Raw genomic sequence first — 24,937 nt, 5'->3', positions numbered from 1 at the left:
GAGTCATACCGACGATCGCGCTGTGACCGTGAGTCATACCGACGATCGCGCCGTGACCGTGAGTCATACCAACGATCACCTCGTGACCGCCGTCATTTTGACGATAGCACCGTCATTTTTTGGTTTGTTATAGATCAGTGCCATAAACGGTATAGATTGATTTTGTATGCCTTTTTTGGTAACTGCAATACTCAAGACTTTCTTTTTATGCACAGAAAAAAATCGCGTCCTGTCCCACCTTGAAAATCGGGAAGGAAATAAAAATCTCGTCCCATCCTGTCCCGAACTAAAAATTCAATCCCGTCCATCCCTATTAAGAAGATTAATAATTTGTTATAGAAAGTTAAGAGGAATAAGTAACATTAAGGTTCACTTACTTGCTGCACGCAAGCCTTTCTCCTCTTGCCTTGGGACCGTGATCATCATAAATAACAAATGACCTTCCCACAACACTGTATGAGCCTGATAGAGGCAGCAGAGTGTCCGTCCACAGTGTACGGCTCACCAAGTCACTTTCATTCTTTCGACCAGCAATGTTCATTAGCCCTAGACGATCAGACAGGGAGCCAATACGACAGAAGCCATCCGGTGTGTGGGAGAGACAGTCTTCTGTTTTGTTCTCAAAATAAACCTTCACACAAAATTGTGAATTAATTAGCCATAGAAATTATAGTAATTTAAGTTTACAATCTAACAAATGAAATACATATGGAAAAAGCTAAAAAATTTTGAACATTACTGGTATGATTATAAATGTTGTGGATGAAGTTATTTTTATATACATTATATTTAGAAGATAAAACAATAACCTGAATCATTTACAAAAAATGAAGGTAAGCAAACACAATAAAAAGTATAAACAACAAACACAAATCACCTTTATACGAATTACTGATTTTGTAACAATCACAATTGTCTATGGACAAAAATACATTTTTGTCATACTGCAGCAAAAAAAGCTGTTTGTAATAGATGAGTTGCGGGTCTAAAGTTGCTCTATTACTCCCTAGGGAGTAAAAGCCTGATTAGTCCCTAGGAAGTAAGTATCAGCTGCTGTAAACAGTTGTAAACTTCGATTGTAAGCAATCCCATGTATCGGAATTATGTATTGATTGATTTAATCAGTTGTAGCTTATTGTTGCATTCTTGCATGGTTTGCATAGTTTGACATATGCATAGTACAATACAGTAGTAGTATAGTGGTACAGTAGCACAATCACAATAGACAAAATTATTGAATAACTGTGACTACTTAACACTGTAATTACTTATTTGCACTGTAACTACTTATTTGCATCAGCAAAATTGAATAAAAGTTAGAAATAGTTTTCAGAGGTTATTTTTTAATGAAAAGTATTTTTGTTTTAAAAGTTATTTTGTTAATAAATATGTTGCATGTGACAATAAATAACATAGTTCATCACACGGGCAAAACTTTTCTTTTTAACCCTTGCTTACTTTCCAAAAGCTGAAGGTCATGAAACTTCAGCTCTGGTCGAAAAGAGTCACTTTATACCCTAGTGACGAAATATACTACTGTATTTCCTGGTCCAGAATTTATACAGCAACACTGAATTCCAGAGGGAATGAAATAAATGTAGGTAATGACATTTTATTCTGGGATCTTCCTGAAGAAAACTGTTAGAAGTTTCATACCGCACTATTTGAATTTGAAAGAAAAGTTTTAAAATAAATACTCAAGCACTGAAATCAAGCCCTTTATACAGCATTGTACTCACAAGGAACCCATCATAAGGAAGTCCAGCGCTGACACATCGGTTCTGCCAATCGTAGAAGTCTTTGCCTGGAGGCTCCATACTGACACCCCACCGGTGGTCCTGGGTAGTCTTGAGCGATGTACCATCAGCATGTACTAGCTGTTCCACCATCACCACTGTGTCTGATGTCCAGTCCTCCTTGGGCTGCCGGAATATCACTCGTCCAGCTAGAGGGTACCTGTTACAGCCCATACAGAGTGTTGAGAAAATAGGATAACAGTTATATTATGACTAGTTAACCCTATATATTAATAGGCAAGCATGTTTCTTGAAAACCTTTTTTCTCACCTTGTGTGCATCGTAGGGAAATCTACGCATACCGGTACTGTTAGAAAGATATTGACATAAAATGAGCTTACTAACCTGTCGTCAATCAGTCCTATATTTGTCGTGGTGACTATAATTTCGGGGTAAGAACCCCATTTCCAAATTTTAGATCGTCAAATCGTCAAACATATCTTCTTGCATTTGCCGTTGTCAATAATACATTACACATAAATACGGAAAATGGAACCATTTAGATTTTACAAAAATTATGTATAATCGTGTTAGGCTGGCCAAGGACAAAACCAGGTTCAACCAGTTCAATACCAGGCAGTCTGGTTTTGTCCTTGGCTGGCCTAGGGCAATTGTGCATAATTTTTGTAAATGTAAATGTTTCCGTGAGTGTTTATGGTATTATTGACAATGGCAAATGCAAGAAGATATGTTTGACCATTTGACGACTGAAGATTTGAAAATGGGGTTTTAACCCTGAAACTGCAGTCATCACGAAAAATATAGGATTGATTGACGACAGGTAACCTCATTTATTTAATTTATTTATTTAACTTAATTTTATGTCAATTAATCAATCCAGAAGGCAAATATGTATCAAAAAGAAAAATATTTGCCTGTATCAAAATAGGCTAAAAAATAATTACAATAAAATGAGTTTAAAAAAAAATTAGCATGGATCATATGGGTTGCCATGCAGGTGACAAAATAACAATAAAAAATGTACAGAAAATCTAAACAAACACACATGTTTTATTTACATTTACGCATGTGGTGAGTTTGTACAATACGTCATATTTTTGGTAGAATGTTTGACCACGGGGCGACCTCTAGGTTTTATAAAAGCGTAGGTAGTAAAAAATGTACTTAATAATAAATCCATACAAGGAATAAATAATACCACCCTATGTTTACTAAAAATTGGAATACAGAATACATTTGTAGAAACGTTTTAATTGTTTGACAAATGTCTTTGGAGAATTGTTGATTTAGATAAACTGAAATTTGCAGTCAAATAAAAAAACATAGAGAGTAAAATAATTTTAGTTACTGGCATTGGACACAGGTGAGGAGGCTTTTAACACACCACACCTGAATATTGCTTCAGCTGTTGCCATTGGTACTTTGGTGTTGTGGCGAGTGAACCTTGTAAGAGTGGAGCAGACCCAGGGCTCTTCAATCCCACTTGTATCATTGTTCCTGAAATCAGAAATTGTATTGTAGGACAGTAAAATAACTTTTGAAATTAGTCTGTGGGGAAGTAAACAACGTCAAAAGTTAAGTAATAATACTTCTTGTTAAGTTATACAGTAAACTCCCTCTTATCCAGACTCCTCGAGAACGAGGTCAGTCCGGATAACGGTTTTTCGGGTTAAACCGACTTCCCCCAAAACTCGTTAAAACGGACCGTTTACTGTGATATTCTACTTAAATTTAGGAGAGCATTGTATTTAGACACTTGATCACTGGTCTCAAATATTTCCCACAAGAACAATCGTTTCAAGTACCACCCACTTCCTGCCGATCTAGTCCGGTTACCCAATGTGCTGAGAAAAATTATCCGGTTAAAGAAATGTCATTTCCGCCGAGTGTAGTCCGGTTAAACCAATGTCCGGTTAAACCGATGTCCGTTTAAAAGGTGTCCAGATAAGAGGGAGTCTACTGTAGTGTATTCAAAAGTAAGTAAAATATGCCAATTTTAGAGGTTTAATGTACTTTACAAATCCTATATAATTTTGTTTTGTAAATATATTTTACCTATGACTGTTTTTTTTTTTAAATCAGCCGTTTCAGTTCAGTTCTTAGAATTGAAAAGTTTCACATAACAGCATCGTTTACTTACTTAACAGCATATTTATGCACTTAACAACACGGGTAACGGACCAATGAGGTTCAAGGATTGAGAGAGAAGAAGTAAAATTGTATGCTTCGTCCACTAATCTGCTGTTTAGACCAATTTAATTGTTGATGAGTGGTGCAATTAGTGTTTGGTACAATGATTCTGCATCACTGTCAGTGGCATTGTTATAAACGAAAACATAACCTCTCTTAGAAGTTATGAGTAGTGATTGTTAGTAACTAAAATCTGACGTAGGTAAAGCAGTGTACGAACTCGTGTTAATAACACTCGTAGAAGTTTTTAAGGCACAAACCTTGCCGATTGCCTTAAATTTTCTGCTCGTCTCATAAAGACTAACTTGATGTGATCTACTTGTGTAAACTACTTTAACCGATTTTACAAAACTCTCAAAGTTTTACCAAACTTAGCAATTTTTTTAAGAAAACATCAGGATTAGACAAAGCACCTTCAAAATACATACAGAACAGAAGAAATTAAAACAACCCAAGAACTTTCATATTCAAAGACGTATAATTTTTTAAACTACAATTTTTTTAAATTGGAAATTAAAAAGTGACAATAGAAATTCCAATATCGCATTAGGAACAAAGATTGAGAATATATGTTCTCATATTATATTCCACGCCTCATTGAATGGACACAAACTTAAACTCTTTCAAGAAAAAGGTTTAATTTATTCCAAGTTATAGTTTTGTGACGAATCAGAGCTTCCCTTTAAATCTACCAAGGTACTCCCTCTCTTTGACTACTTACTTTAGCTTAAGATAAGGGCCGAGTGAATAAAAATGAGTAAAAGAGTTAACTTGTCTTAAATTTTCATAATTTGAGTATTTACTTGAACAGAAGTGAATAAACACGAGTATTTACTTGTACTTGTTAGTAAAGCCTTGCCAAGGAAGTATACCCTTAGAAACCTATAAATTTGGTATGATTAACCACGAGCAAAATACTTGCCTAAAGAGTAAATACTTGTTTTTCAACAAGTTATCAGTAACCCATGCTTGTTTGAGTTTACTTGTTGATAAATGTATGTAACACATTCAGTATAGTGTAATACATTTATTTAAATGATGATGCATGCATGACTCAAGTGATTTCCGCAAAATAATGCATGGGGATGGAACCTCAATTCAAAAGTCCAAAAACATAGATTTAAAATAATTTTAATTTTCAATTGAAGTGGACCTGTATTCCTTTGTTATGTTCAAGCTATACCGTATGTGTTAATGAAAATCCACAAATTTAAATAATGCAAAACCTTCACAATTTACGCATGTTCAAACAAAGTTTTTGGTCCTTCAATAATATTATGAGATGCTTGTAACTTACATCAAGCTAGGTTAGTTTATCTTTTTATGCCTTAAAATAGCTGTAAAATATTTCATTTGGGCACATAATGTTAACATTTTTCCGTGGCATGGAAGGACCTCCCCTGTAACATCCCCCCCTAAAAATATAGGCCTAGGACTGCCCTTGCAGTGAATGTATGCACAATTAACTATTTTAGTTTCACAAGTACTTCAGCAGTGCTGTTAACTAGTAACAAGTGAATATATACACATAAGAGTACATAGGGAAACCCGTTTTAACTTTATAGTAGAGCAAGGCAAATTTGTTTATGAGGAATAAGCTGCAAGTATTCGTAGGCCTACTGTATAAAGTTTACTTTGGAAGTAGTATACCAGATCAGTGAGTATATCCTCTCATTTAGGAAGTATTTACTTGCAAGTAAAGAGTGTAGCTTTTATTCACTAGAGTTTACTTGGAGGGATTAATACTTGCAAGTATTTACTCACAAGTAAATACTTGCTGTACTTGTTTTTATTCACTCGGCCCTGCTGTAATAAACATACTTATAGACAACAAATGAGCGATGAGCAACAGAGTGACGGCCAAACAGTGGCAAGTGAGTGTCCCACCGGCGCTTGTTATCATATCCAACCTTGCCTGACAGGTCACCTACTGCATACAAATCTTGGGATACCTCACCTATAACAGCAATGTCAATTGTTAATGTTTCAGTTAATAATTCATTTTTGTTAATTGCACAGAGTGTTCCATAAAGTGGTTGTTATTTATGAAATTATATACAAGACATATTGAACACGCTACGAACATAAAACTCTACAGTTATACAGTAGAACCTCGATAATTCAAAAACCTTTATTATTAGTAATATTTGTCTGTTCCCCTCAGAAAACCTCTAAAATTAAAAAAAATAATATAGCCTACCGAAAATCCAAAGTGATTTTACGCTTGATGCAGCCTCTACAATTCAAATTTATACATACTCGAGCCTCTACAGTTTGAATTTTGATGCCGTAATTCAAACTTTTACCTCCAAAATTCGAAGTCAGTAGAGAAAGGTGGCCACACCTCGATTTTGAATTTTCGTCTAGGTACATTGGCGGAGAAGCAATTGATGTAGTTGCGAGCGTGGTGCAAATTTGGCGGCAGGGCGTCGTACATCGCCGCTACTCAGTTATGGAGGTACATTAGCCACACTGTCGACTTTAGGACTAGTGTACTTGCCTGTGTGTAGGCAAGTTTGGGCTGCCCCCCCCCTGGTCATAGCGCTAAAACTTTGTCAACTATGAGTGTAATTGCAGCTTGAGACTAGTGTATTTGCAGCTTGTGTTTGAGACAAGTGTACTTGCAACTTGTGTTTGGGACCAGAGTATTTATGCGCTATTTGCTGTGGTGATCCTGGCGTGAGTATTGAACCTCCATCAGCTAGGAGAATCTGCATGTGGGATGTTTTGAATAAGGAAGAACAAAAATACTTCATCAGGTAATAAAATACTTTATTTTTTAAGCAAGCATGGTGTACATGTGGTATTACAGAAATGTTAATTACACATTTGCAATACTAATGACATTAATACTCCTTTGTGGTGATGTGGAATCAAATCCCGGACCATGGCAAGACCCTCATTCTGATTGTTCAACATAGAGGGGCAAGACCTGACATTCCAAGCACGTCCACTGGTTTATATCAGACAACGATGGGCAGAGACAAGAGATACATGAGACCTTGTTTTGGGTGGCAAGGTGACGACAGCAGTTTTTTTAGTGAATCACAGTGCCCTGAAGAAGACGTGTCTTTATCAGAAGTACATGTGACACCAGAATTTACAGATGCCACGTCAGAAATTTCACAATTATCTGTCAAACCTGTGAGGTGTTTATATCGGGTAGGGTCACCTAGCCTAAACTTACCTCCGTTCGCTCGGACAGCTCGAGTAGTCCAGGGTTCTCACCATCTCTATAGAGTTAGACCATCTGTTAGACGCGACCGGGTGGAAGATGTAGCTCGAGCTACAACTTCCACCCGGTCGCGTCACCTGTCTCGTGTTCCCGAGTACTTGGCCTTTTAATGTTAAATGTTTGTATCAATGTGCGTTTTCGTGCATTCGTGTTCTATGTACTTATTTATTAAATGACGACCTTCATATATGGAAGTGAATAACTACGCCTTGTACGGCCTGAAGATGGTTCCCTGTGAATCGAAACTATAGTTACCACAAGCAGCATATTGGATTACTGAATGCAGGTATTTAAACCATTATATAACTATGTAAAATGGTTAGATTTTGATAATAAACATAATAGTTGGATATAAAACATGACTGCGTTCAGGACATACGTCAGTGATGTTTCCTAACTTGAAGGATAAGTTTGGTAACCCCTTGTTACCGCATACATTGAGCAGGTATCGTGAAAATTTTGATTTATAGAACAAACGCTTGCGGTTTGTAGCAGATCCTGACAAGGAACACGACTCTGTAAACTGACGGTTCTTGGACAGGTACGTTAAACGTGAAGAGATTGATGAGCTTGTGAACCGTGTTAATCTGCTAGAGAGTGTAATTAGTCAAAATAAAATAGTGATTGATGGTTTGAAATCAGAACTTGTCTCAGCACAAGAGAGTATCAAACAAACTTTAACTTATGATGTGGAAAATGGTAAGGTTAAGTTTAATGGAAAAGAATTCAAATTATTAATAAATGATCCTAAAGCCGGGTTTACACGATGCCAGTTGGCGAGACAATTGTCAGGAGACAACTGACTGGCTTGGAATTACTGGCTTCGTGTAAACACTTCAGGCCAATTGGCAAGCCAATTGGCCCGCCAGTTGTCCCGAAATTCAGTTGTCTCCGGGAGTAGACTGAGGACAATGAGCTGGGCCCAGTGAGGCCCCCACCCCTCAAAAATCCAGTTGTCGTGACAATTGGCGCCGTGTAAACGGTGTAGAGGCCAATAGCACTGTCTTGTCTTTTGGCTGTAGTACCCTGGTTCACTGTAAAATGCCTGGGCAAATGTTGGTCACGTGTAAACAGGTTCTCACTCAACTTGCCTGGCCTACTACAATTCCAAAACCACGTGATGCCAATTGGCAAAGACAATTGTCTCGCCAACTGGTATCGTGTAAACCCGGCTTAAGCGACCTTTCATCGTAGGTGATCCGACATTATTTAGTGGTTTGGCAGTTTATGGTGAAGGAAAACTTGAATATCGACCACATCACTTAGTTTATTGGGCCCATGGCTTACAAATAACAAGTATAGGATCAACATTTGTGTGGAATCAAGATCATAAAAGGATTAATCCATTATTTGATGGAAACCAATCACATCATGCTCCGCCCCTCCATGAATTATTCTATTCACACAAGTTGACACCGTGAGTCGGTGGTGTCATGGATTTCACTAGACTGGAGAACGTTGTTAGTAAACAAACAAACGGACAAGAATGTGAAACGTCGTAGAGTCAGACCTACTCCACAACATGATTCCTCGATCTTATTACACTAAATTTAGCATGTAACTTTTCATTATAGAACAATACGTTTTTATAATTGTCAAACATAAATTGTTTCTCTAGAGCTGACTTTTTCATCCCTTTAGCTTTCATATGTACACCTTTACCCTCTCGCTGAGCCTTGCTGTTGAAACGGAATGCGTACATTTTATTTTTCAGGCCAACATGCTCCTATATCTGTCGCCCACTTGTTTCATCTTTAATTACCCCAATTCGTTTGGCGTTTTCTGGCAGATGAGCTTTCCTTAGTGGATGATTTTCTGGATATGATGAAGAATCAAAGTATTTTACAAGTTTAGCTAGTGTTTTATTTAAATTGGGAGTGGTTATGAGATATATGAGAGAGTCTGTGTCAGAATAAATTAACACTATGTGGTCAAAATGTTTCAACGTTGTATCATAACGGAAACCGAACATGTAGTGTTAACTAAGATCAAGAATGATCTGTCCCACATACAGCAGACACTTCAGTTTAATTCGGTATTTACCAAGGTGTACAGCGACTAGATTATGATTGATAATTGTTCTGTCCAGGAAGTTAACTTTAGAAGTTTCTTTTAGAAAGTCAATTTCTGTTGTCACAAGTTTAATGTTAATGCGGTTTTTCTGGTTTTCACATGATTTCCTATATATACTATTCGTCATTAATTTAAAGAAGTTCTTCTCAAAGTCGTTTTTAGACTTTTGACTAAGTGCTGTATTTAGTTCAACGTACGGTTTTAACCATTCAAATTGATCAAATTGCAAGCGTTAAAGAACATCTTCCCAAGAAAACCATTGTTCAAAAATCAAACTTTGCCGACCATTTGGTAGCCAGTAACCATCGTTATACAAACATAACAACAAATTTGCAGCCTTTACATATTTGCCAAAAAGGCCGAACATTGACGGCATTGGAACAATTATAAATTTACAGAGCCTCCAAAACTGACACAAACAACCTGTTAAAGGACAAAAACACCCTGCAATCCAACATTCTTTTTGAAACCTTAATACAACTACATGATAGCCAAAACAATGCTGCACTAGCCACGTCACCGTCAGATCACGACCAACTCCCGTCTTCGGTCGAGTCTCGACACATGTCTGGCGCGCCTCCATATCTTGCCCGGTGCACGCGTAGCAAAAAAGTAAAAACTATGTTAAATAGCGGTCGACCAGTGTTTATGAGTTTTTGTGTTGTGAACTTTATTCGCACCTCTTCAGGGAAGTCTAGTTACTAGTTCTTATACGGATCCGACGATGGCGCTCGTGCCGAAATGTACATAATCTTGTAATCCACTAGGACATTACTTTGGACCACAAGGCAACAATCAGGTATTTTAACCTTTTATTTATTTTTCATAATATTTAGGTGATATTAGATGCTTTGAAATTTTTAGTGATGTTAATTTCTATGAATTCCCTGAGCATTGGCAAAAGTAATTGCTCGATCAATATATAAAATTGTTTAGCCCGCTCTGCACCATAATAATATATATATATATATATATATATATATATATATATATATATGTGTGTGTGTGTGTGTGTGTGTGTGTGTTAAAATATTTGTTTGAATTCAATAGTAACTTTTTGTGAACATTTCTTTAGATTATTTCGTTGGATGCATATTTGTCAACTGACTTATGGACCACCCTGTAGTTTGCGGTTTTGATACACCATCGTTAGGTTGTAACAAATTGCATTGCAACGTATATTTTGTTCAATTACTATGCTACTCGGGATGATATAATTTCTGGTTATGAAACATTGTGTATTGATTTTATTTTTGGCTGCGAGAGTCACATAACTGATATTGGCTAAACAAAAATGATTGCTCGTAAGCTTACGTTAAAAATTGATTAACTAGACTAGGAAATATGGCTTTCTATAAGGAATGTTTACATTCCATTGGCAAAAAATATTTTGCTATAGGTGCAAACCCTAATGTGCTCTGCACAAATTATAACATTCGTATCAACTTTTTTTGAATTCTTAACTTTTTAACACTTGATTGATGATATGTTAGCCCACTCTGCACAATAATAGTATATACACATTTAAATATTTGTTTGAATTTTTAACCTTTTTAACACTTGATTGATAATATGTTAGATATACATATATGCGTTTAAATATTTGTTTAAATTCTAGACTTTTTAACACTTGATGTTAGCGTTTAGTACAGGGAAAAAAGAAAAAAAAACTTGGGAACAATTAAAAACAATTAATTTTCTTAATTCTGTTTTTATTAAAAAAACAAATCCTCCGCCTGCCTTTCCAGTTCCTGGTGGTGCTGCCAGGGTAACAGGTCGTGAGGAGGTGGTGATGGCACAGGGCTGGGGGCACGGGGATTTTGAGCTGGTGCAGGTTCATCCTGTGTCAAGTCAATGACAATTGCGGCAGGTTCAAGGTGGGGTTTTATCCTAGGAGCCACCCTGGCTATGGGCCGAACATACGGTTTTTTCAATGCCTCCCATAGTTGGCTTCTACGCGGAAGGCTTATCGGACGCTCCACTATTCGGACCACACCATAGTTAGATGCAGTTTCTGAAACATTAAACAAGCCAATTTTATAACAGCAGGATATATTTTAAAGTTCATCTGTTTTGCTTACACAACTTTTGTATCAGTTCTATATTGCTATTGGTTTCCTTGTATTTTCTGTTTTGTGTCATTTCTACTCCCTGGTAATAAAAGAATTCTTTCGGGAGTCTTCACAAGAACATGCTGAAAAATTATTTACCTCCCACGATCTGATTACAACTCAAAACTGCAAAATCAAAGATTTAAAAAAAATATCAAGTCAGATACAAAATCAGTTGCCATGTTGCGCATTGAACATGTAGATTTTCAAGGATGCAAAATGCATAATTCCTGTTCATAAATGTATTACTAGATTTTTGTTTTCATATTCCATTTAGTTTGTTATTACAAACATGCTCAGTAACTTTAACGGTGATTAATTTGTTATGTACAAATTTAACAAAGGCTTTCGGAATATAATAATTGCTAGTACATAATGTTGAAAGTACCTGTGAGTGTTGTATGTGGAAACTGTTGTTGGAGCCGACTAATGAGATCCGGAATTTCCCTGTACGACCGGGGAAGAAGGCTAATCTTGACTCGTGATGCTTCCATGATTGCAACTTGCATTTTAGGCAGGCAGACAGGATATAAATACATTTACCAATTCCTGCTTCCAGCAAGGTAACCTGCAATGTTCCGTACACGCCCTGTCCGCCTTGTATGCACCTTGATGCATGGTTTCAACAAGATGGTAACATTAATATTTCATTTATTTTTCAGACGGCTTCACTTTACAAACAATTTAATTCCAAATCAACAACCGAGTTCCTCCAAAGGCTAAAAATGACAGACTTGGAGGTGTCAAAACCCTACCCTGTTCTACGATTCAAACAAGTAGAGACGAAAAATGCACTATTTGGAGCCAAGGCTCCAACACGCACGTCTACATCGGTATTTCATTTAAAGTTTGATATTTTATCCATATTCCTCTTTTTTACAGAATGGAAGCAAAGTTGCATAGGCCTAAACTAAAGGCTGTCAAGGGACTGGAGAGGGTTGGCGCTCTGGACTTGACAGACCCGGCAAGTTACCCAATCGTCGGCATGAGACCTCATACTCATCCTACCTTTCTAAGAGAAAGTAAACTTTAAGAGGGTTCCCTACCCCGCCGAAAAACGTCAGAAAACCGCTTTGCGCGGTATCATATAGCGATTCTAGTTTTAACATTTAAATTGTGAACCAAACACCATTTTGTATATAAAGAGTGGTTCTACTAAGTTTGCTTTTTAAAAAATGTCTATGCTTACGCAATCAAGGGCAACGACTTGTCAAAGTTAGTGAACTTTACAGTTTAATAATAATATCTTTTTATGAAATTATCGATTTTTAATAAAGCAATATTAGTGCGAAATTTAACTAAAAATATCAAGTCACTTTTAGTTTTAAGAAAAGATTATTTTTTGTATGTGCAAAATGAAACCGCGTAAAACCTTGCACGGCGAAAAGTGCTATGATTCTGACGGACTCTAGCGACCTTTATCGAAACTACTGTCTCGCGGAGGGATACAAATTTTACACATTCTTCATCATTCATAATATTTCCCCCAAGATTTATCCATGACACATAATAACATTATATTAATTATTATAAGCCAGTTAAGCAGTATAAATGAATACAGCCAAGAACCTGTTGATAATATAAAAACGTTCAATCATATAGGTTGTAGCATACTTGTGAAACAAAAACGTTTCAAATTAATATTTCATTTGAATAAATTAATCTTAAAACTGGAGCAAATAAGTTCCAAGCTGTAGCGTTTTTCAACCTTGCCAAATGCAAAACCTGTGCGACGACGCGCTGTGGTGTGATCCTAGGGCGGCAGGCGCGGCGCGGCAGAGGAATTCCCTAGAAATGGAGTGAAGGGTTGTAAAACTTTGGGCTCTTTTATTGGTTGTTTGCAATCGGTTTCTCTTTTCCGCCTAGATAGATATTTCGGCATTAGTTGTTTGGACGAAGACATCCAGAGTGGTCGTTTTAGTGAACTCGTGTCGTGTGTGTGTTGTGTCTATTAGTGTATTTGATTTGCAATTAGTACGATTGTAAATATCCAGTTTATTAATCATGGGTGGTCCAGTAAAGATCCATTCCCAGCGGCAACACCGCCGTAAGAAAAATCGTGGCGGAGAACGTTTGGCCGAGTGGAGACTATTACGTCGTACTCGCGAATATGAAGAGATGCGCGATAACGGAGAGTGACAGCTAGTGTCGTGCCAGAACCTATGTCGGTAGAACCTGACTGGAAGAGGCGCGCAACGGTCTTGAGTCTGTATGAACGGCGTGAATAGGTTCAGGGAGGTAAGCCCGTTGTCACCAGTCGCCGAGGGTTGTAAATCAGAGAGAGGGAACTAGGGGAGAAAGTGAAAGTGAGTGCACTGCTGGGGCGGGTTTACTAGGATGGGCCTCCTTCCACTGCGGAGGTGTCCTGGCGGTGACACGACCAGCAGACAGCAATCCTAGGGAATATTTTGTCGTCTTGTAGTTCCAACTAAACTCACCAGGGTCGCAGAAAATTGAAAACAGTTTGAGGTAGGGAACCCCCTTAAGTAATCTATAGATTAGTCAATGAAAAAAACCTTCTTCTGAAATGGTGGATGGTTTGAGTCTTTGGTAATATATTTGTGTATATATATATCTATTTGTGTGTGTTTTCTTTAAGTAGATGTCAAACTCAAGTTGCTTTACTGCCTTTATTACCATCACATCTAAAAATGGTAGTTTTCCATCTAATTCTGTTTCTGTAGTGAACTTTAACGTTGGGTAAAATCCGTTGATTTAGTCGGTAAATCGACGATATAAGCAAAAAGAAAACAAAAGACTTGTAACACATGTTTATAACAAGCCATCCACAGTAACAACAAAATATAACAAGACTACAAGATTGCACCACTCATCCTACACTCATCTCCATTCACACTTGGCTTAAAATACCTACTTTGTATGGTCGCCATTTCATTGAAAAGTATTAAAGTAAGTATAACTTACTAGCAAATAACAATATACAGTACAAAAGGGAAAATTTTAGTTGTTACTATTGAGCAAACATTACACTGAAGATAACTCAATATTGGGGAAAATAGTTCCGATCAAATACTGATTATTTTACTTGGTTCTCTCCTATAAAAACTTAATCCCCGAAGTACTAATGCAATTTTTAGCAAACTTTGGTCCCCCGGTACTATATATATGGACGATGTGGTAATATTTTAAAACATATGAACTGTTCAGACGAATAGTGTTTTTAGCCTCTGGGGACATCAAAATGAAAAAGTAAATCGGTCCCTGACCTAGGTATTATCGTGCCACCTACGGTAATGGCAACTTCCCTATAGGGAAATTCGCTAATAACAACCTCTTTGTACTCTATATAAAAATAAACAAGAAATAAAATATCTCTATGTTAAATATCATAGCTTTGGGTTGGTTTCAGTTCTGGTACAAAAAATTCTAGAAATAAAATCCTTTAAATATTTGTCCAACAACAATGTTGTTTTTCTCCTATCTACCTGGTAGTGGAGCCTCAGCAGCTGTTGGTTTGTTGGAAGGGTTGTACACCACCCCAATGCCTTGACAATGTCTGTGTTCCTTGGTATCCCCGATATCCGGGGTTGCCGGCAGCTCATGGATCCTAAACCCTCCAAGACCATCAGGTTTGCTCTCCCACCACAACGAGACCTGAGTAGAGGTGAAAGGAGATATCTGCTGAAGAGTCAGGGTACCCTTCAGCCCATTAGTCTGCATCGCTGACCTAAGTACACACACACACAGAGTATTGCTTTACATTCTTCTTTACGAAATAGTTGTGTTATGAATTAATAAGCATCAAATATGGATAGAGTTGGGTAAAATATCAACATTCAAACAAACCTAAAAAGTCATTGCACAATAGACGACGTGTTTATTCCATTTCTGGAGAATAGTAGGATACCATTATTATACTGTAAGTGGACTTCTCGTCCTGTTGTTAAATATGAAACCTCTTTTACGATTATCGCTTAGGTGTGGTGATGTTACATAAATGGCTTTCTCATTTATAAAGTACTAGGTGAAACCCGTCGAAATCGACAGTTGCTTTAAAGGCTTGCGCTAATTCATCTAACTGCGATAAATAGAGTGAAATTATAAAAAAAATTTGAGCATTTAGCATTGTTTAATGAATAATAAATATAAGTATAAAAACAATATAATGTCCGTTAGTTACAAAATATGGTTGATCATTCAATGAATAACATATTTCTTATACAGTACGCCATGGGAGTTATTGTTACTATGTTGGTTTCTCTTCTTTTAGAGGAATATATGAAGAATACTTTTGGAGGAACCTTTAATTAGTATTAAAATCGTATTGGTGGATCTTTTGTGGTAAACACTTCCACGATTACATCAGTGTTATGCCGTTTAATCTAAATATCTGTTTGTTGAGAAGGCACGTTCTTAATTCAAACGGAGGCCCACCCTAAAGCTGTGTAAGTTTGATTTTTTCCTTCGTTACATTGGTCATCATACCGTACTTCTGTGCAAAAAATTGCCCTCTAGCATAATTTTGATAAATTGGTTGCTGGGTTACTGTTAAATCTGGAATTGCATGAGATGCGGATGTCATGTTTAACTGCCATATTGTTTTTAGTGGTCCGATTTCTATTTTCTTTATGTTTATTGTTTAGTTGTATCAAGACCTGTAAAATGATACCAAACTCGACTATACTTCCTGTTTGACAATTTTAAGCTACTCCCAACCCCCACTACCCCTAAGGGCAAAATTTTTAAAATTTACCATCATTATTTCAACTTATACCCTTCATATCTAAACAGGTTGCCGCAAACCGATTTCAAATATCTCAAATAGTTAAAAAGATAAAGGGGGGTGCAAGTTAATTTTGAGCCACCCTCATGGTTTTTTTTATTTGATACGTTTTAGGGCACCATTTTGTTATTAGTGGGCCGATTTTAGTTTTATTTATGTAAATTGTTTTGTTTCGTCAAGACCTGTAAAATAATACCAAACTCGACTATACTTGCCATTTCAAAATTTTGAGCTACCCCCTACCCCCGCTACCCCTAAGGGCAAAATTTTCAAAATTTACCATAATTATTGTAGCCTTTCATATCTAAGAAAGTTGCCGCAAACCGATTTCAAATATCTCAAATAGTTGAAAAGTTAAGGGGGGGTACAAGTTACTTTTCAGCCACCCTGTATATATAGAAGATAGATGGATTGGGTTACTTTTAAAGTGCATGCTTTATTCTTAGGACATAAAAGAAGCAAGATAAAAAAAATATTTTTCTACTTTAATAATTTAAAGATTGGGAAAATAACCAAAAATAAATATTAAAAATCTAAACCCATCATACATGGACTAAAAGTTACCAAAAAATTGAAATGCCTTAATTAATCAACATATTTAAAACTTTTTAATTGTTTTAGGCTAAGGGTAAGGGAGTATTTTTAATCTGTGGTACAAGTGTATGATGAGCAATTTATGTTAGTATACTTCAAACACAAAGCCGGTATTTCAGTCAAAATTTCCAATTATCAAATTACAACCTCAACGATTAATAAGAAAACTGCTGTATTTCCAATAGTAAATATATAAATACTAGTGGCTTGTAGGGACATAAGTCCCTAAAAAGCTGAAATGTAAAACAACATATTGCAATTCCGGTATTTAAACAAACTCAGAATAACATTATCTATGTGTCAGAATAGGCATCCCTACACCATATCTTTTGTGTAAAAACCAGTTTGTTGTTCTTCTTTGTTTGCTTTTGTTGATGTCATTTTCAATAAATAATTTGAATCACTCCAGTGGTTTAACATGAAAAGGCAGCAAACATATCATTGTTTGTGAATAAATACTGGTTTACTAAGGTAGCTCTGGTCTTGTGGTTAATGATGATAAATAAAAGCTTCCCTGTTTGGAATTTTAAAAATTAATTGGAGGTTCGCCTTCAGATGAGTTGAAGACGCCTGCAATTTCATCTGCAGTAGGCTTATTATACCTACGACGATCCATATTTATCCTGTCTACAAACCTAAGTTCTAATTCACTGTCACCTTGTACAACCATTTCTTCCGAAGCTCTTTTGTAAATTTGTGCAAATGGATTTTCTAATAGAATTTCAGCTAGTTTTGACAATATTTCAGGTTTTAAGTCACTATTTTCTCGACGCCTTTGACGAATTTCTGTTGCTGTTGATGTGTCAATAATGTACAATTGGCCATACACGGGGTCTTCATCATGTTGAGGCAGCAAATCTGAGATTGAGCGATAAATCTGTCCTTGAATTTTGAAACAGTATGGTCCTTTTCCTGGAATATCTTTCTTACTGGCTGAAAAATAAGCAAAAGCCATCGCACTGTTGTATTGTCGAATGAATTTATACAGTTGTGGGCTCTCTTCAAACAAATTTTTAAGTTCTACATTAGTTTTTGGCTGAGGAAGGTTAATAAGTCCGTTATGGCAACATGTCATAAAATGATTATTCGTTAGTTCTTCTCTAAAATGAAGAGCACTACATTGAATGCACTCTTGGTCCAGTAATCCTGCATCATGGATATTTAAATTTCTTTCGTCTACCATATGGGTCTCCTAAAAAGGGGTTGTAACATATCTTGATTAAGAAAAAGAATTTACAATTCCCCGGTCTCCAAGGACTGCGGCGAAGACTTCGATGGTAAATGGTAAATGGTAAATTAAGTTCGTCATTATCTACTCTTGCTCTTCTACGCGCACTGTCATTCCTATGAACAGCTCCCCGCCTTTGTGGTCTTCCCCTGGCGTTCATATTAATTACAGTACTTATAATGAAAAGAATATATATCCAGCAGCCTACATACCAAAACATCTTGAATCCCTGGTGATTTTATAAAAGTATGATCGAATATGATTACTCTACGTTGTATATTCACTGCACTAAAAAAATATTTACTTACGAAGGAATGCAAATACACCATTTTAGAACCAATAACATTTGTAGGTTATTTTAGTTGTATATATTAACACAACCTTAACCTTAAAATGTGTAGAAATATAAAGAAAACAACATCATTTAAAATAAACTTGAACATATGATTTAAAAATAAAAACAAAACAGAAGTTAGATTTAATTTCGACTCTTTGATTATTTATACAGAATATTTATTCTATGTCGTTTATTCCTTTAACACGACAATAACGTAAAAGCATGAAAAAATGAAACTTGAGTATATGATTTAAATATAAACAAAGAATGCAGACGTTTTTCCGATTAATCTTCAAGATTTCAGTTTTATTATAGTATACATTTCATATAGTTGACTGGCTAAAAGTAAACCAAATGCGTGTATTGATCACTGTTTTCAAGATATAGCACGATCAGCTGTATTGAAGTAAACAGAAATCAGCAGTAAATGACTTCTGTTTTAATTTCAAAAGATGTAAACAAATTAAACCCCATGTTGTTTTAATGGGAGAAGTTTTATTCTGTTGCGAATTTATGGTAAAAAAATAAGAAAAATGAATAGTTTTCCCTCAAAATTCACGTCAAGACCTTTAAAATAAGACCCCTCCCATCCTTCTACGGCCATTCAGTCACTCACAATTTCTTTACAAAAATTTGACTTACGGAATTATATATACTAGTTGCTCTGCCCGTGCTTCGCTACGGGGTGAGGAATTATATATATATAGATTCTTTATTATGTTTTTTTATTTATCAATCAAACTTAAAAAATCCTATTTGCGAAATAAATATTTTTCTCTTTTATAAAACTGAACACATAAGTCTCATTCATGGTCTGGTGCTTACTTGACAATGGTAGGCTCCAATGGGGTGATGCGAGCACAGGCTAAGTAAGACTCTGTGTGCAAGTTATCATACAGCACAAGGTACAGATGGCGCTGCTTGTTGCGAAGATCCAACAAAGTCAAGTTGGCAGAGTGATACAAGTTTTTTTTGCCTGCACTGTGCGACAGATCAAGATCACTCATTACAAAATGAATAACAATGATTTTAGCCATGTTTATTTATATTCAAATATTTTAACATTTACAGACTAGAATACCAATGAATTTCAAGCGAATATTTATTCCTACAGTCACCCGACAAAGTTGGCTTCCTTCGCAGGGCCTGATTACCCATTAGGCTAATTAGGGTGGAGCCTAGGGCGCCAGTCAGCCAAGTGTTTTAGAGGGGCGCCAGACAGCTAATAAGACTTTAAGTTGGGACCGGGGGCGTAAAAAATGTTTTATTCCAAAAAAGGATTCGCGCAGATAGGGAAGGAGGTATTGAGGGGTGCATTTTGTAGATTTTCATAATCATTATATCCATATATAAAGCCCAAAGTACCCATGAACTTTTGAGAAAACTACAAGTCACACCCCCATAAACCATATACTTAAAATATTCGTAATGACGAGAAAACATGTGCAAAACTATCCATTGTTTCATAAATTGCCCTTTAAGGTCGTAATTCCTTTCTAAAGGGAACTTTCCATATACCTAATGTTAAAAATTCCTTTAGCTGTACTTATTTGTTTATTTCAGCTTAACTTAACCAATCAATAGTTTTATTAATACTTATGAAGTCAAACGGGGTGAAGCCAGTGGGTTACAGCTAGTTTATAGTAATAATTGATTTGTAAAAACATTTAACGATACTTTTTGTTGCAGATAAATACATATAAATGCTGTAAACTAAGTAATTCCATCTAAAGGTCCTAATAAAATTGGTTTAGGCCTAGGTGATTAACAGAGTTAATTTAGAAAGTACGTATAGGCCTACGCATATTATTGTTTGTTTTTTTGATATTTTAGGTTAGGTCTACTTTTGATTTAATACAATCATATGTTTAATAAAATGTAAAATAAATAATTATTTTAAATAAAAAAGTTTTACATTCCTTGAACAACCGATTTGTTACTATTTTAAAAGTTCCTAATCAAACCATGTATTAATTATTTATGATCAGTTTTCTTTTGTTTTTAAATAAACTGAATATTAGTATAATGCCTTTGGCCATTTTTAATTTTGAATTCAGTATTAGTATTCATTCTTTGAAATTTTGAAAGTGGTAGCGGAGAGGAGGGGTAGTGGAAGGGAGGAGGGGGCGCGAAAAACGTCAGCCTACTGGCGACTAGACCCTTAATCAGGCCTTGCTTCCTTGTACTGTTTATAGTACAGAAAGCTGCTAATTGCTGCATATTTATACTTTGTCGTACGGTTTATACTTTGGCGCACATCAGGATTCCAACGAAACAACAGAAAACAGCAAGATTCTATTATGCACGTAATCCGTGTACGCTTGGAAATAGGTTGGCAACACTTAAAGATAATAATATTATGAGCAGCTGATTGACTAATGACTATTATAACTACGATTTAACCTGTTATTTCGTGTTTATAGTTTCGGTGTTTCTGAACTTTCTGGACTTTTCTTTTTAAACGTTTTTAAAACATTCCTACGATCAAATAAACATTAAATAAGAAAATAAACAATAAAGATAAAAATAAAAATAATAAAGAAGAAATAATAAAGAGAATAAACAAGAAAATACCTTTAAAGCATTTTTTTAGGCGCGGAAACCACTTCAAATCACAAAAACATATGGAACTATATTCTCAAGTCGCAGAGCACATTTATTGCCAAGGAAAAATAGCGGAGTGATACGGACCGGGTACTACTTTCTCTAGGGCACCTATTTGTGTTGCTAGCTGAACCTAAATACGTGTTGTATAGTGTTTGAAAGACTAATTATTTATATGCTTTATAGTGACTGTAGGAAAAATATAATGTGTAACACGAGTGAAAAAGGCCTTTGCTGCACTCGAGATCATTCCGCACAAGCCGCCTCTTGTGTGCAGCAAAGTGCCACTTTGCCCACTAGCTACACAAATAACTATTGTCAACACTTGATCCAACAAGAAACTAAATAAAATGAAATGAAAAATCCTTTATTTATTCAGGCAAGCCTTTCTTACACTTGTCATGACTAATATAAAATGAATATATTACAAATAAATAAAATGAAGAACTTAATCTAATATACATTTACATTTTGATACTTAACATGAATAGATATATTTCATATTTACAAAGCAGCTAAAAGATTACAAAGATGAATAAGCAAAGAGGCTATAAAAAAAGGAAAGCATGCCATTATCAGTTAATAAAAGGATACATTTATTTTTAATTTTCTAAACAGGTACAATTTTCTGACCAACTCTTTACAAACCTTGTGAGTGTGACCATTCAAAGTTAACTTGGGATAAAAAGTAAATACCAGAAAATCTATTCTAGTTCTGCAATGAGTGCTTGTACGTAATATGTTTTATTTTATATTTATTGTGTTTCAATCATTCATACATTCTATTTGCACAAAACCTTTTCACTGTATTTTGGCTGGGATGAGACTATGACCACTCTGATACATATGGGTTGTTAATTAAGAATCAGCAAAACTCAAATTAACATGAGTTAATTACATGAGTTTGTAAAATATGACATTATGTACCTGCTTTCAGTTCGCTTGACTCCAATGTTGACCTTCCCTAGTCTAGAGTCAAGGTCACCAGAGCCTCCTCCGTCATGGGTCTGATAGAGGACTTGCAGAGCATTGCAGTCTCTTCTAGACTTGTCTGTAACATCATGGGTCTTTAAAAATAGCTTATTTTTATAATGTACTTATAATACAGCTGTCCAACTATTTACAGCTCCTATTTTGGTGTATTTGATTCAAACTGTGTTATCTACATCTTTCTTCCCAGATCTACTTAAATTCCCCATCGTTAAACCATTGTATAAGAAGGGAGTTAACACGTTTACTGCGTATGTACGTGAGTATGAGGTGAGTAATCTCGTCACCGCTAGCGCTTATCAGTGGCGCACGACGAGTATACTTGTCGAAGCGCCATTTACAAACTATTGTTCCATTGTGAGGTTAGCCCTTGCTATTAAATTGTCAATTATCAAAGTCAAAATAAGAATAGTCAATTTCAGTACAACATTTCCATCACTGTTTATTTACTCATTTTACAATATTAAAACATGTGATAATTAATTAATCTTCACAAACAAATCATACAGCATAAATATAAAGATTAATCAATGGTCATACATATATAAGAAATTAGTCATTAACACCTGCCGTGAGATTTTTTTTGCTTGCAGCTTATTGTGCCAGTTTTATACTTCAATCCGGTATATTTCGTTTTCAGATCCGACTATTTTATCGGTGTAGGGACAAATTTATTTTAATGTGGGGTTTAACCTTTGATTTAATGACATGGGTTCTTGTAAAACTACATCCACAACGACTAGGACACAGTACATGCTATAATATGCCTCTCCTATTGGATGAAGTTCAAATATTTTCGCGCTCTCATCGACGCAGCGCAATCGTTGTCCGTGCTTCCAGCAGCGGCCAACCATTACGCAGCCGCAGCGAGCTTGTTTTTTACAGATGTGAAGAATTATAGGCCTATTTCTCTTATGTCTACTTTAGTCGTGAAGTTTGCATTTGGGTGCCTAAAACAATTTTTTGATGAACACAAAATGTTTTCAGATTTTCAGCATGGCTTTCGAAAGGGTAGGAACACTATCACTGCTGCTGTTGATTTTGTTCACACTGCTCTTGAAGAGCTTGATGAAGGTTGTAAAGTGGCAGCGCTTCTGCTAGACCTTTCGAAGGCCTTTTTTCGGGGTGGCCATTTTATTTTATGGGCAAAACTGATTGGGTATAAAGTTCCAGGATGTTTAGTGAGTCTGGTGGAATCTTATTTTAACATTCACCAAAAAAGCAGCACAGTCTCTTTTCATGATGGCATGACAGTGTACCAAGGTGAAACAAAAATGGTAACCTCAGGGGTTCCACAGGGCTCGATTTTACCCAGATAGCCTGCAAGCTTTCTGTAAACATGGTGTGTTTTTTTTTTTCGTTATTGATGTTAGAGAGGATAAATTTATATTCTTGTCATATAGTACATGCTCCAATCTTTAGGCTATCAAGCGTCTATGTAACTTCGGCCTATATGACTTCTTCTTCTTCTAAGAATGAAAGTATTATTCTTCCTATGTCCGGAGTCGGTTGTGAGGTTATGTAATGTTCTCGTTTCTACTTCATGTGTGTGTTGTGTAGTAACTATAGAAGACAATAAAATGTTAATAGTGGCCTACCAAGTAAAAACACTCTACTAAAATGGTTACTACAACTAATATCCAACGATTTTAGTACCCATATATTTATACAAATTTGTATTGTATTTTAAGAGTAAACAGCTCCAAGTATACACTCTTAGTTCAACCTCCGTTAATTAATTTTCTGTTTTATAATTGTATTCTACATGTTATCTTGTTAAAGAGTATTTTTAGAAGAATTTATAGCTTTTGAATTCTTAAATAAACTTTTTATGATAAAGGAATGCTTGTTTTAATATTTTCTGCTGTCTTAAACAAATTTTGGCTTATGTAAAATGTATTTTTTCTTTTAATATAATGATAAAATAATTAATAAGATACTAGTTTTCAATAACTTTTGAAAACTAAATTTTTGCTATTACATTTATAGAAAAAATTATTATGATTAAATTTAGCTAAGGTTGAAGATATTTGATACAGTCACAAGAAGAATTCTTTGCTAAATTCAACAATGAGATTTAGTGCACATTGGTAGCAGCATAGACAATAGAGGAAATATAGACTGTCAAAGAAAGGTTTTGCGATCTGCCGCTAGAGCGTTATCGGCGTTCGATATCGGTTATCGGTATTCTGTTCGGTTTCATCGTCGACTACTCGCCAGCTGTTACCAGCACTACCACTCTTGCAAACGAAATGCTTACTATATCTCTAATATCGTCTTCTGCAATTGCGTCAAAATCAAGCATCCTCCGCGGTCCGCGGCTGTGTAGACATCATCATTGAATGCCGTGGTCCCGAAACGTCATCGTCTTCCACGATTGCGGCAAAATCGTGAACATCTTTAGCGGCCGTGTAGACATTATCGTTTTGCGTGATCGTAGAAAAGACGTGATCATTTTTCCCGCGGTCACGAAAACGTCGTCTAGCACGGTCACGGTTTAAGAACATCTCCCGCGGTCGTGTAGACATCATCATCGTCTTGCGCCGTCACAGAAACGTGATCGTTGTCTAGCGCGATCGCGGTGAAATCATTAAATTTCCCGACTTTGATATCAAATAAAGACTAAATCCCAATTTTTCAAGACCATTTTGAAATTCAATACTAATACCTGACTTTCCTGTTTTCCCCGACTACTAGACACCCTGGTTAATTAGATTTTACCTTGCAAATATAAAACAAAACCTTCCAATAAACCACTTCCTAAAATTATGGATTAATAAAGAAAAACTTTGAATCATTGTAATGAAACTACAAAAGTATAACAAATATATGTTTTAAAAAAATACAATAAATGATGACATTTAAATTAATGTACTGCTTGATATTAAATAAAAAAAGGGAGAAAGTATGTGTCAGATTTCTGATACTGTTTATAGCTTCGTTAGTTGATGTAGGCCTAGTTGAAGTTTACCATAATAAGTTGTTCTTTCATTTTGATTTGGTTAACTAACACGTTCGCTACTGATCGCCAAATATTTGCGACACTGAGGTCATTGCCACTGCCCGAGGTATAC

The 24,937-nt window shown here is 35.8% G+C and overlaps 1 protein-coding gene across 1 annotated transcript in view; it reads right to left on the bottom strand.

The window, feature by feature from the left end:
• The window catches only part of LOC128985759 (uncharacterized), a 64,179-nt gene that overhangs the window by 27,361 nt on the left and 11,881 nt on the right, over positions 1–24,937 (bottom strand). The window contains exons 5-11 of the mRNA XM_054405607.1: positions 21,801–21,924; positions 19,095–19,250; positions 14,813–15,054; positions 5,769–5,904; positions 3,147–3,254; positions 1,740–1,956; positions 378–631 (exon numbers count right to left, since the gene is read on the bottom strand). Of these exons, the coding sequence (XP_054261582.1) occupies positions 378–631; positions 1,740–1,956; positions 3,147–3,254; positions 5,769–5,904; positions 14,813–15,054; positions 19,095–19,250; positions 21,801–21,924 (1,237 nt within the window). The remainder of the gene's footprint in view (positions 1–377; positions 632–1,739; positions 1,957–3,146; positions 3,255–5,768; positions 5,905–14,812; positions 15,055–19,094; positions 19,251–21,800; positions 21,925–24,937) is intronic.

Source organism: Macrosteles quadrilineatus, unplaced genomic scaffold (genome assembly GCF_028750875.1).
Source record: "Macrosteles quadrilineatus isolate MER2022 unplaced genomic scaffold, UCM_ALF_1.0 Scaffold_2__2_contigs__length_208266976, whole genome shotgun sequence".
In the NCBI taxonomy this organism is placed as follows: Eukaryota; Metazoa; Arthropoda; class Insecta; order Hemiptera; family Cicadellidae; genus Macrosteles; species Macrosteles quadrilineatus.
The sequence above is the reverse complement of the archived record's forward strand: the minus strand, read 5'-3'. Positions and strand labels throughout refer to the sequence as shown.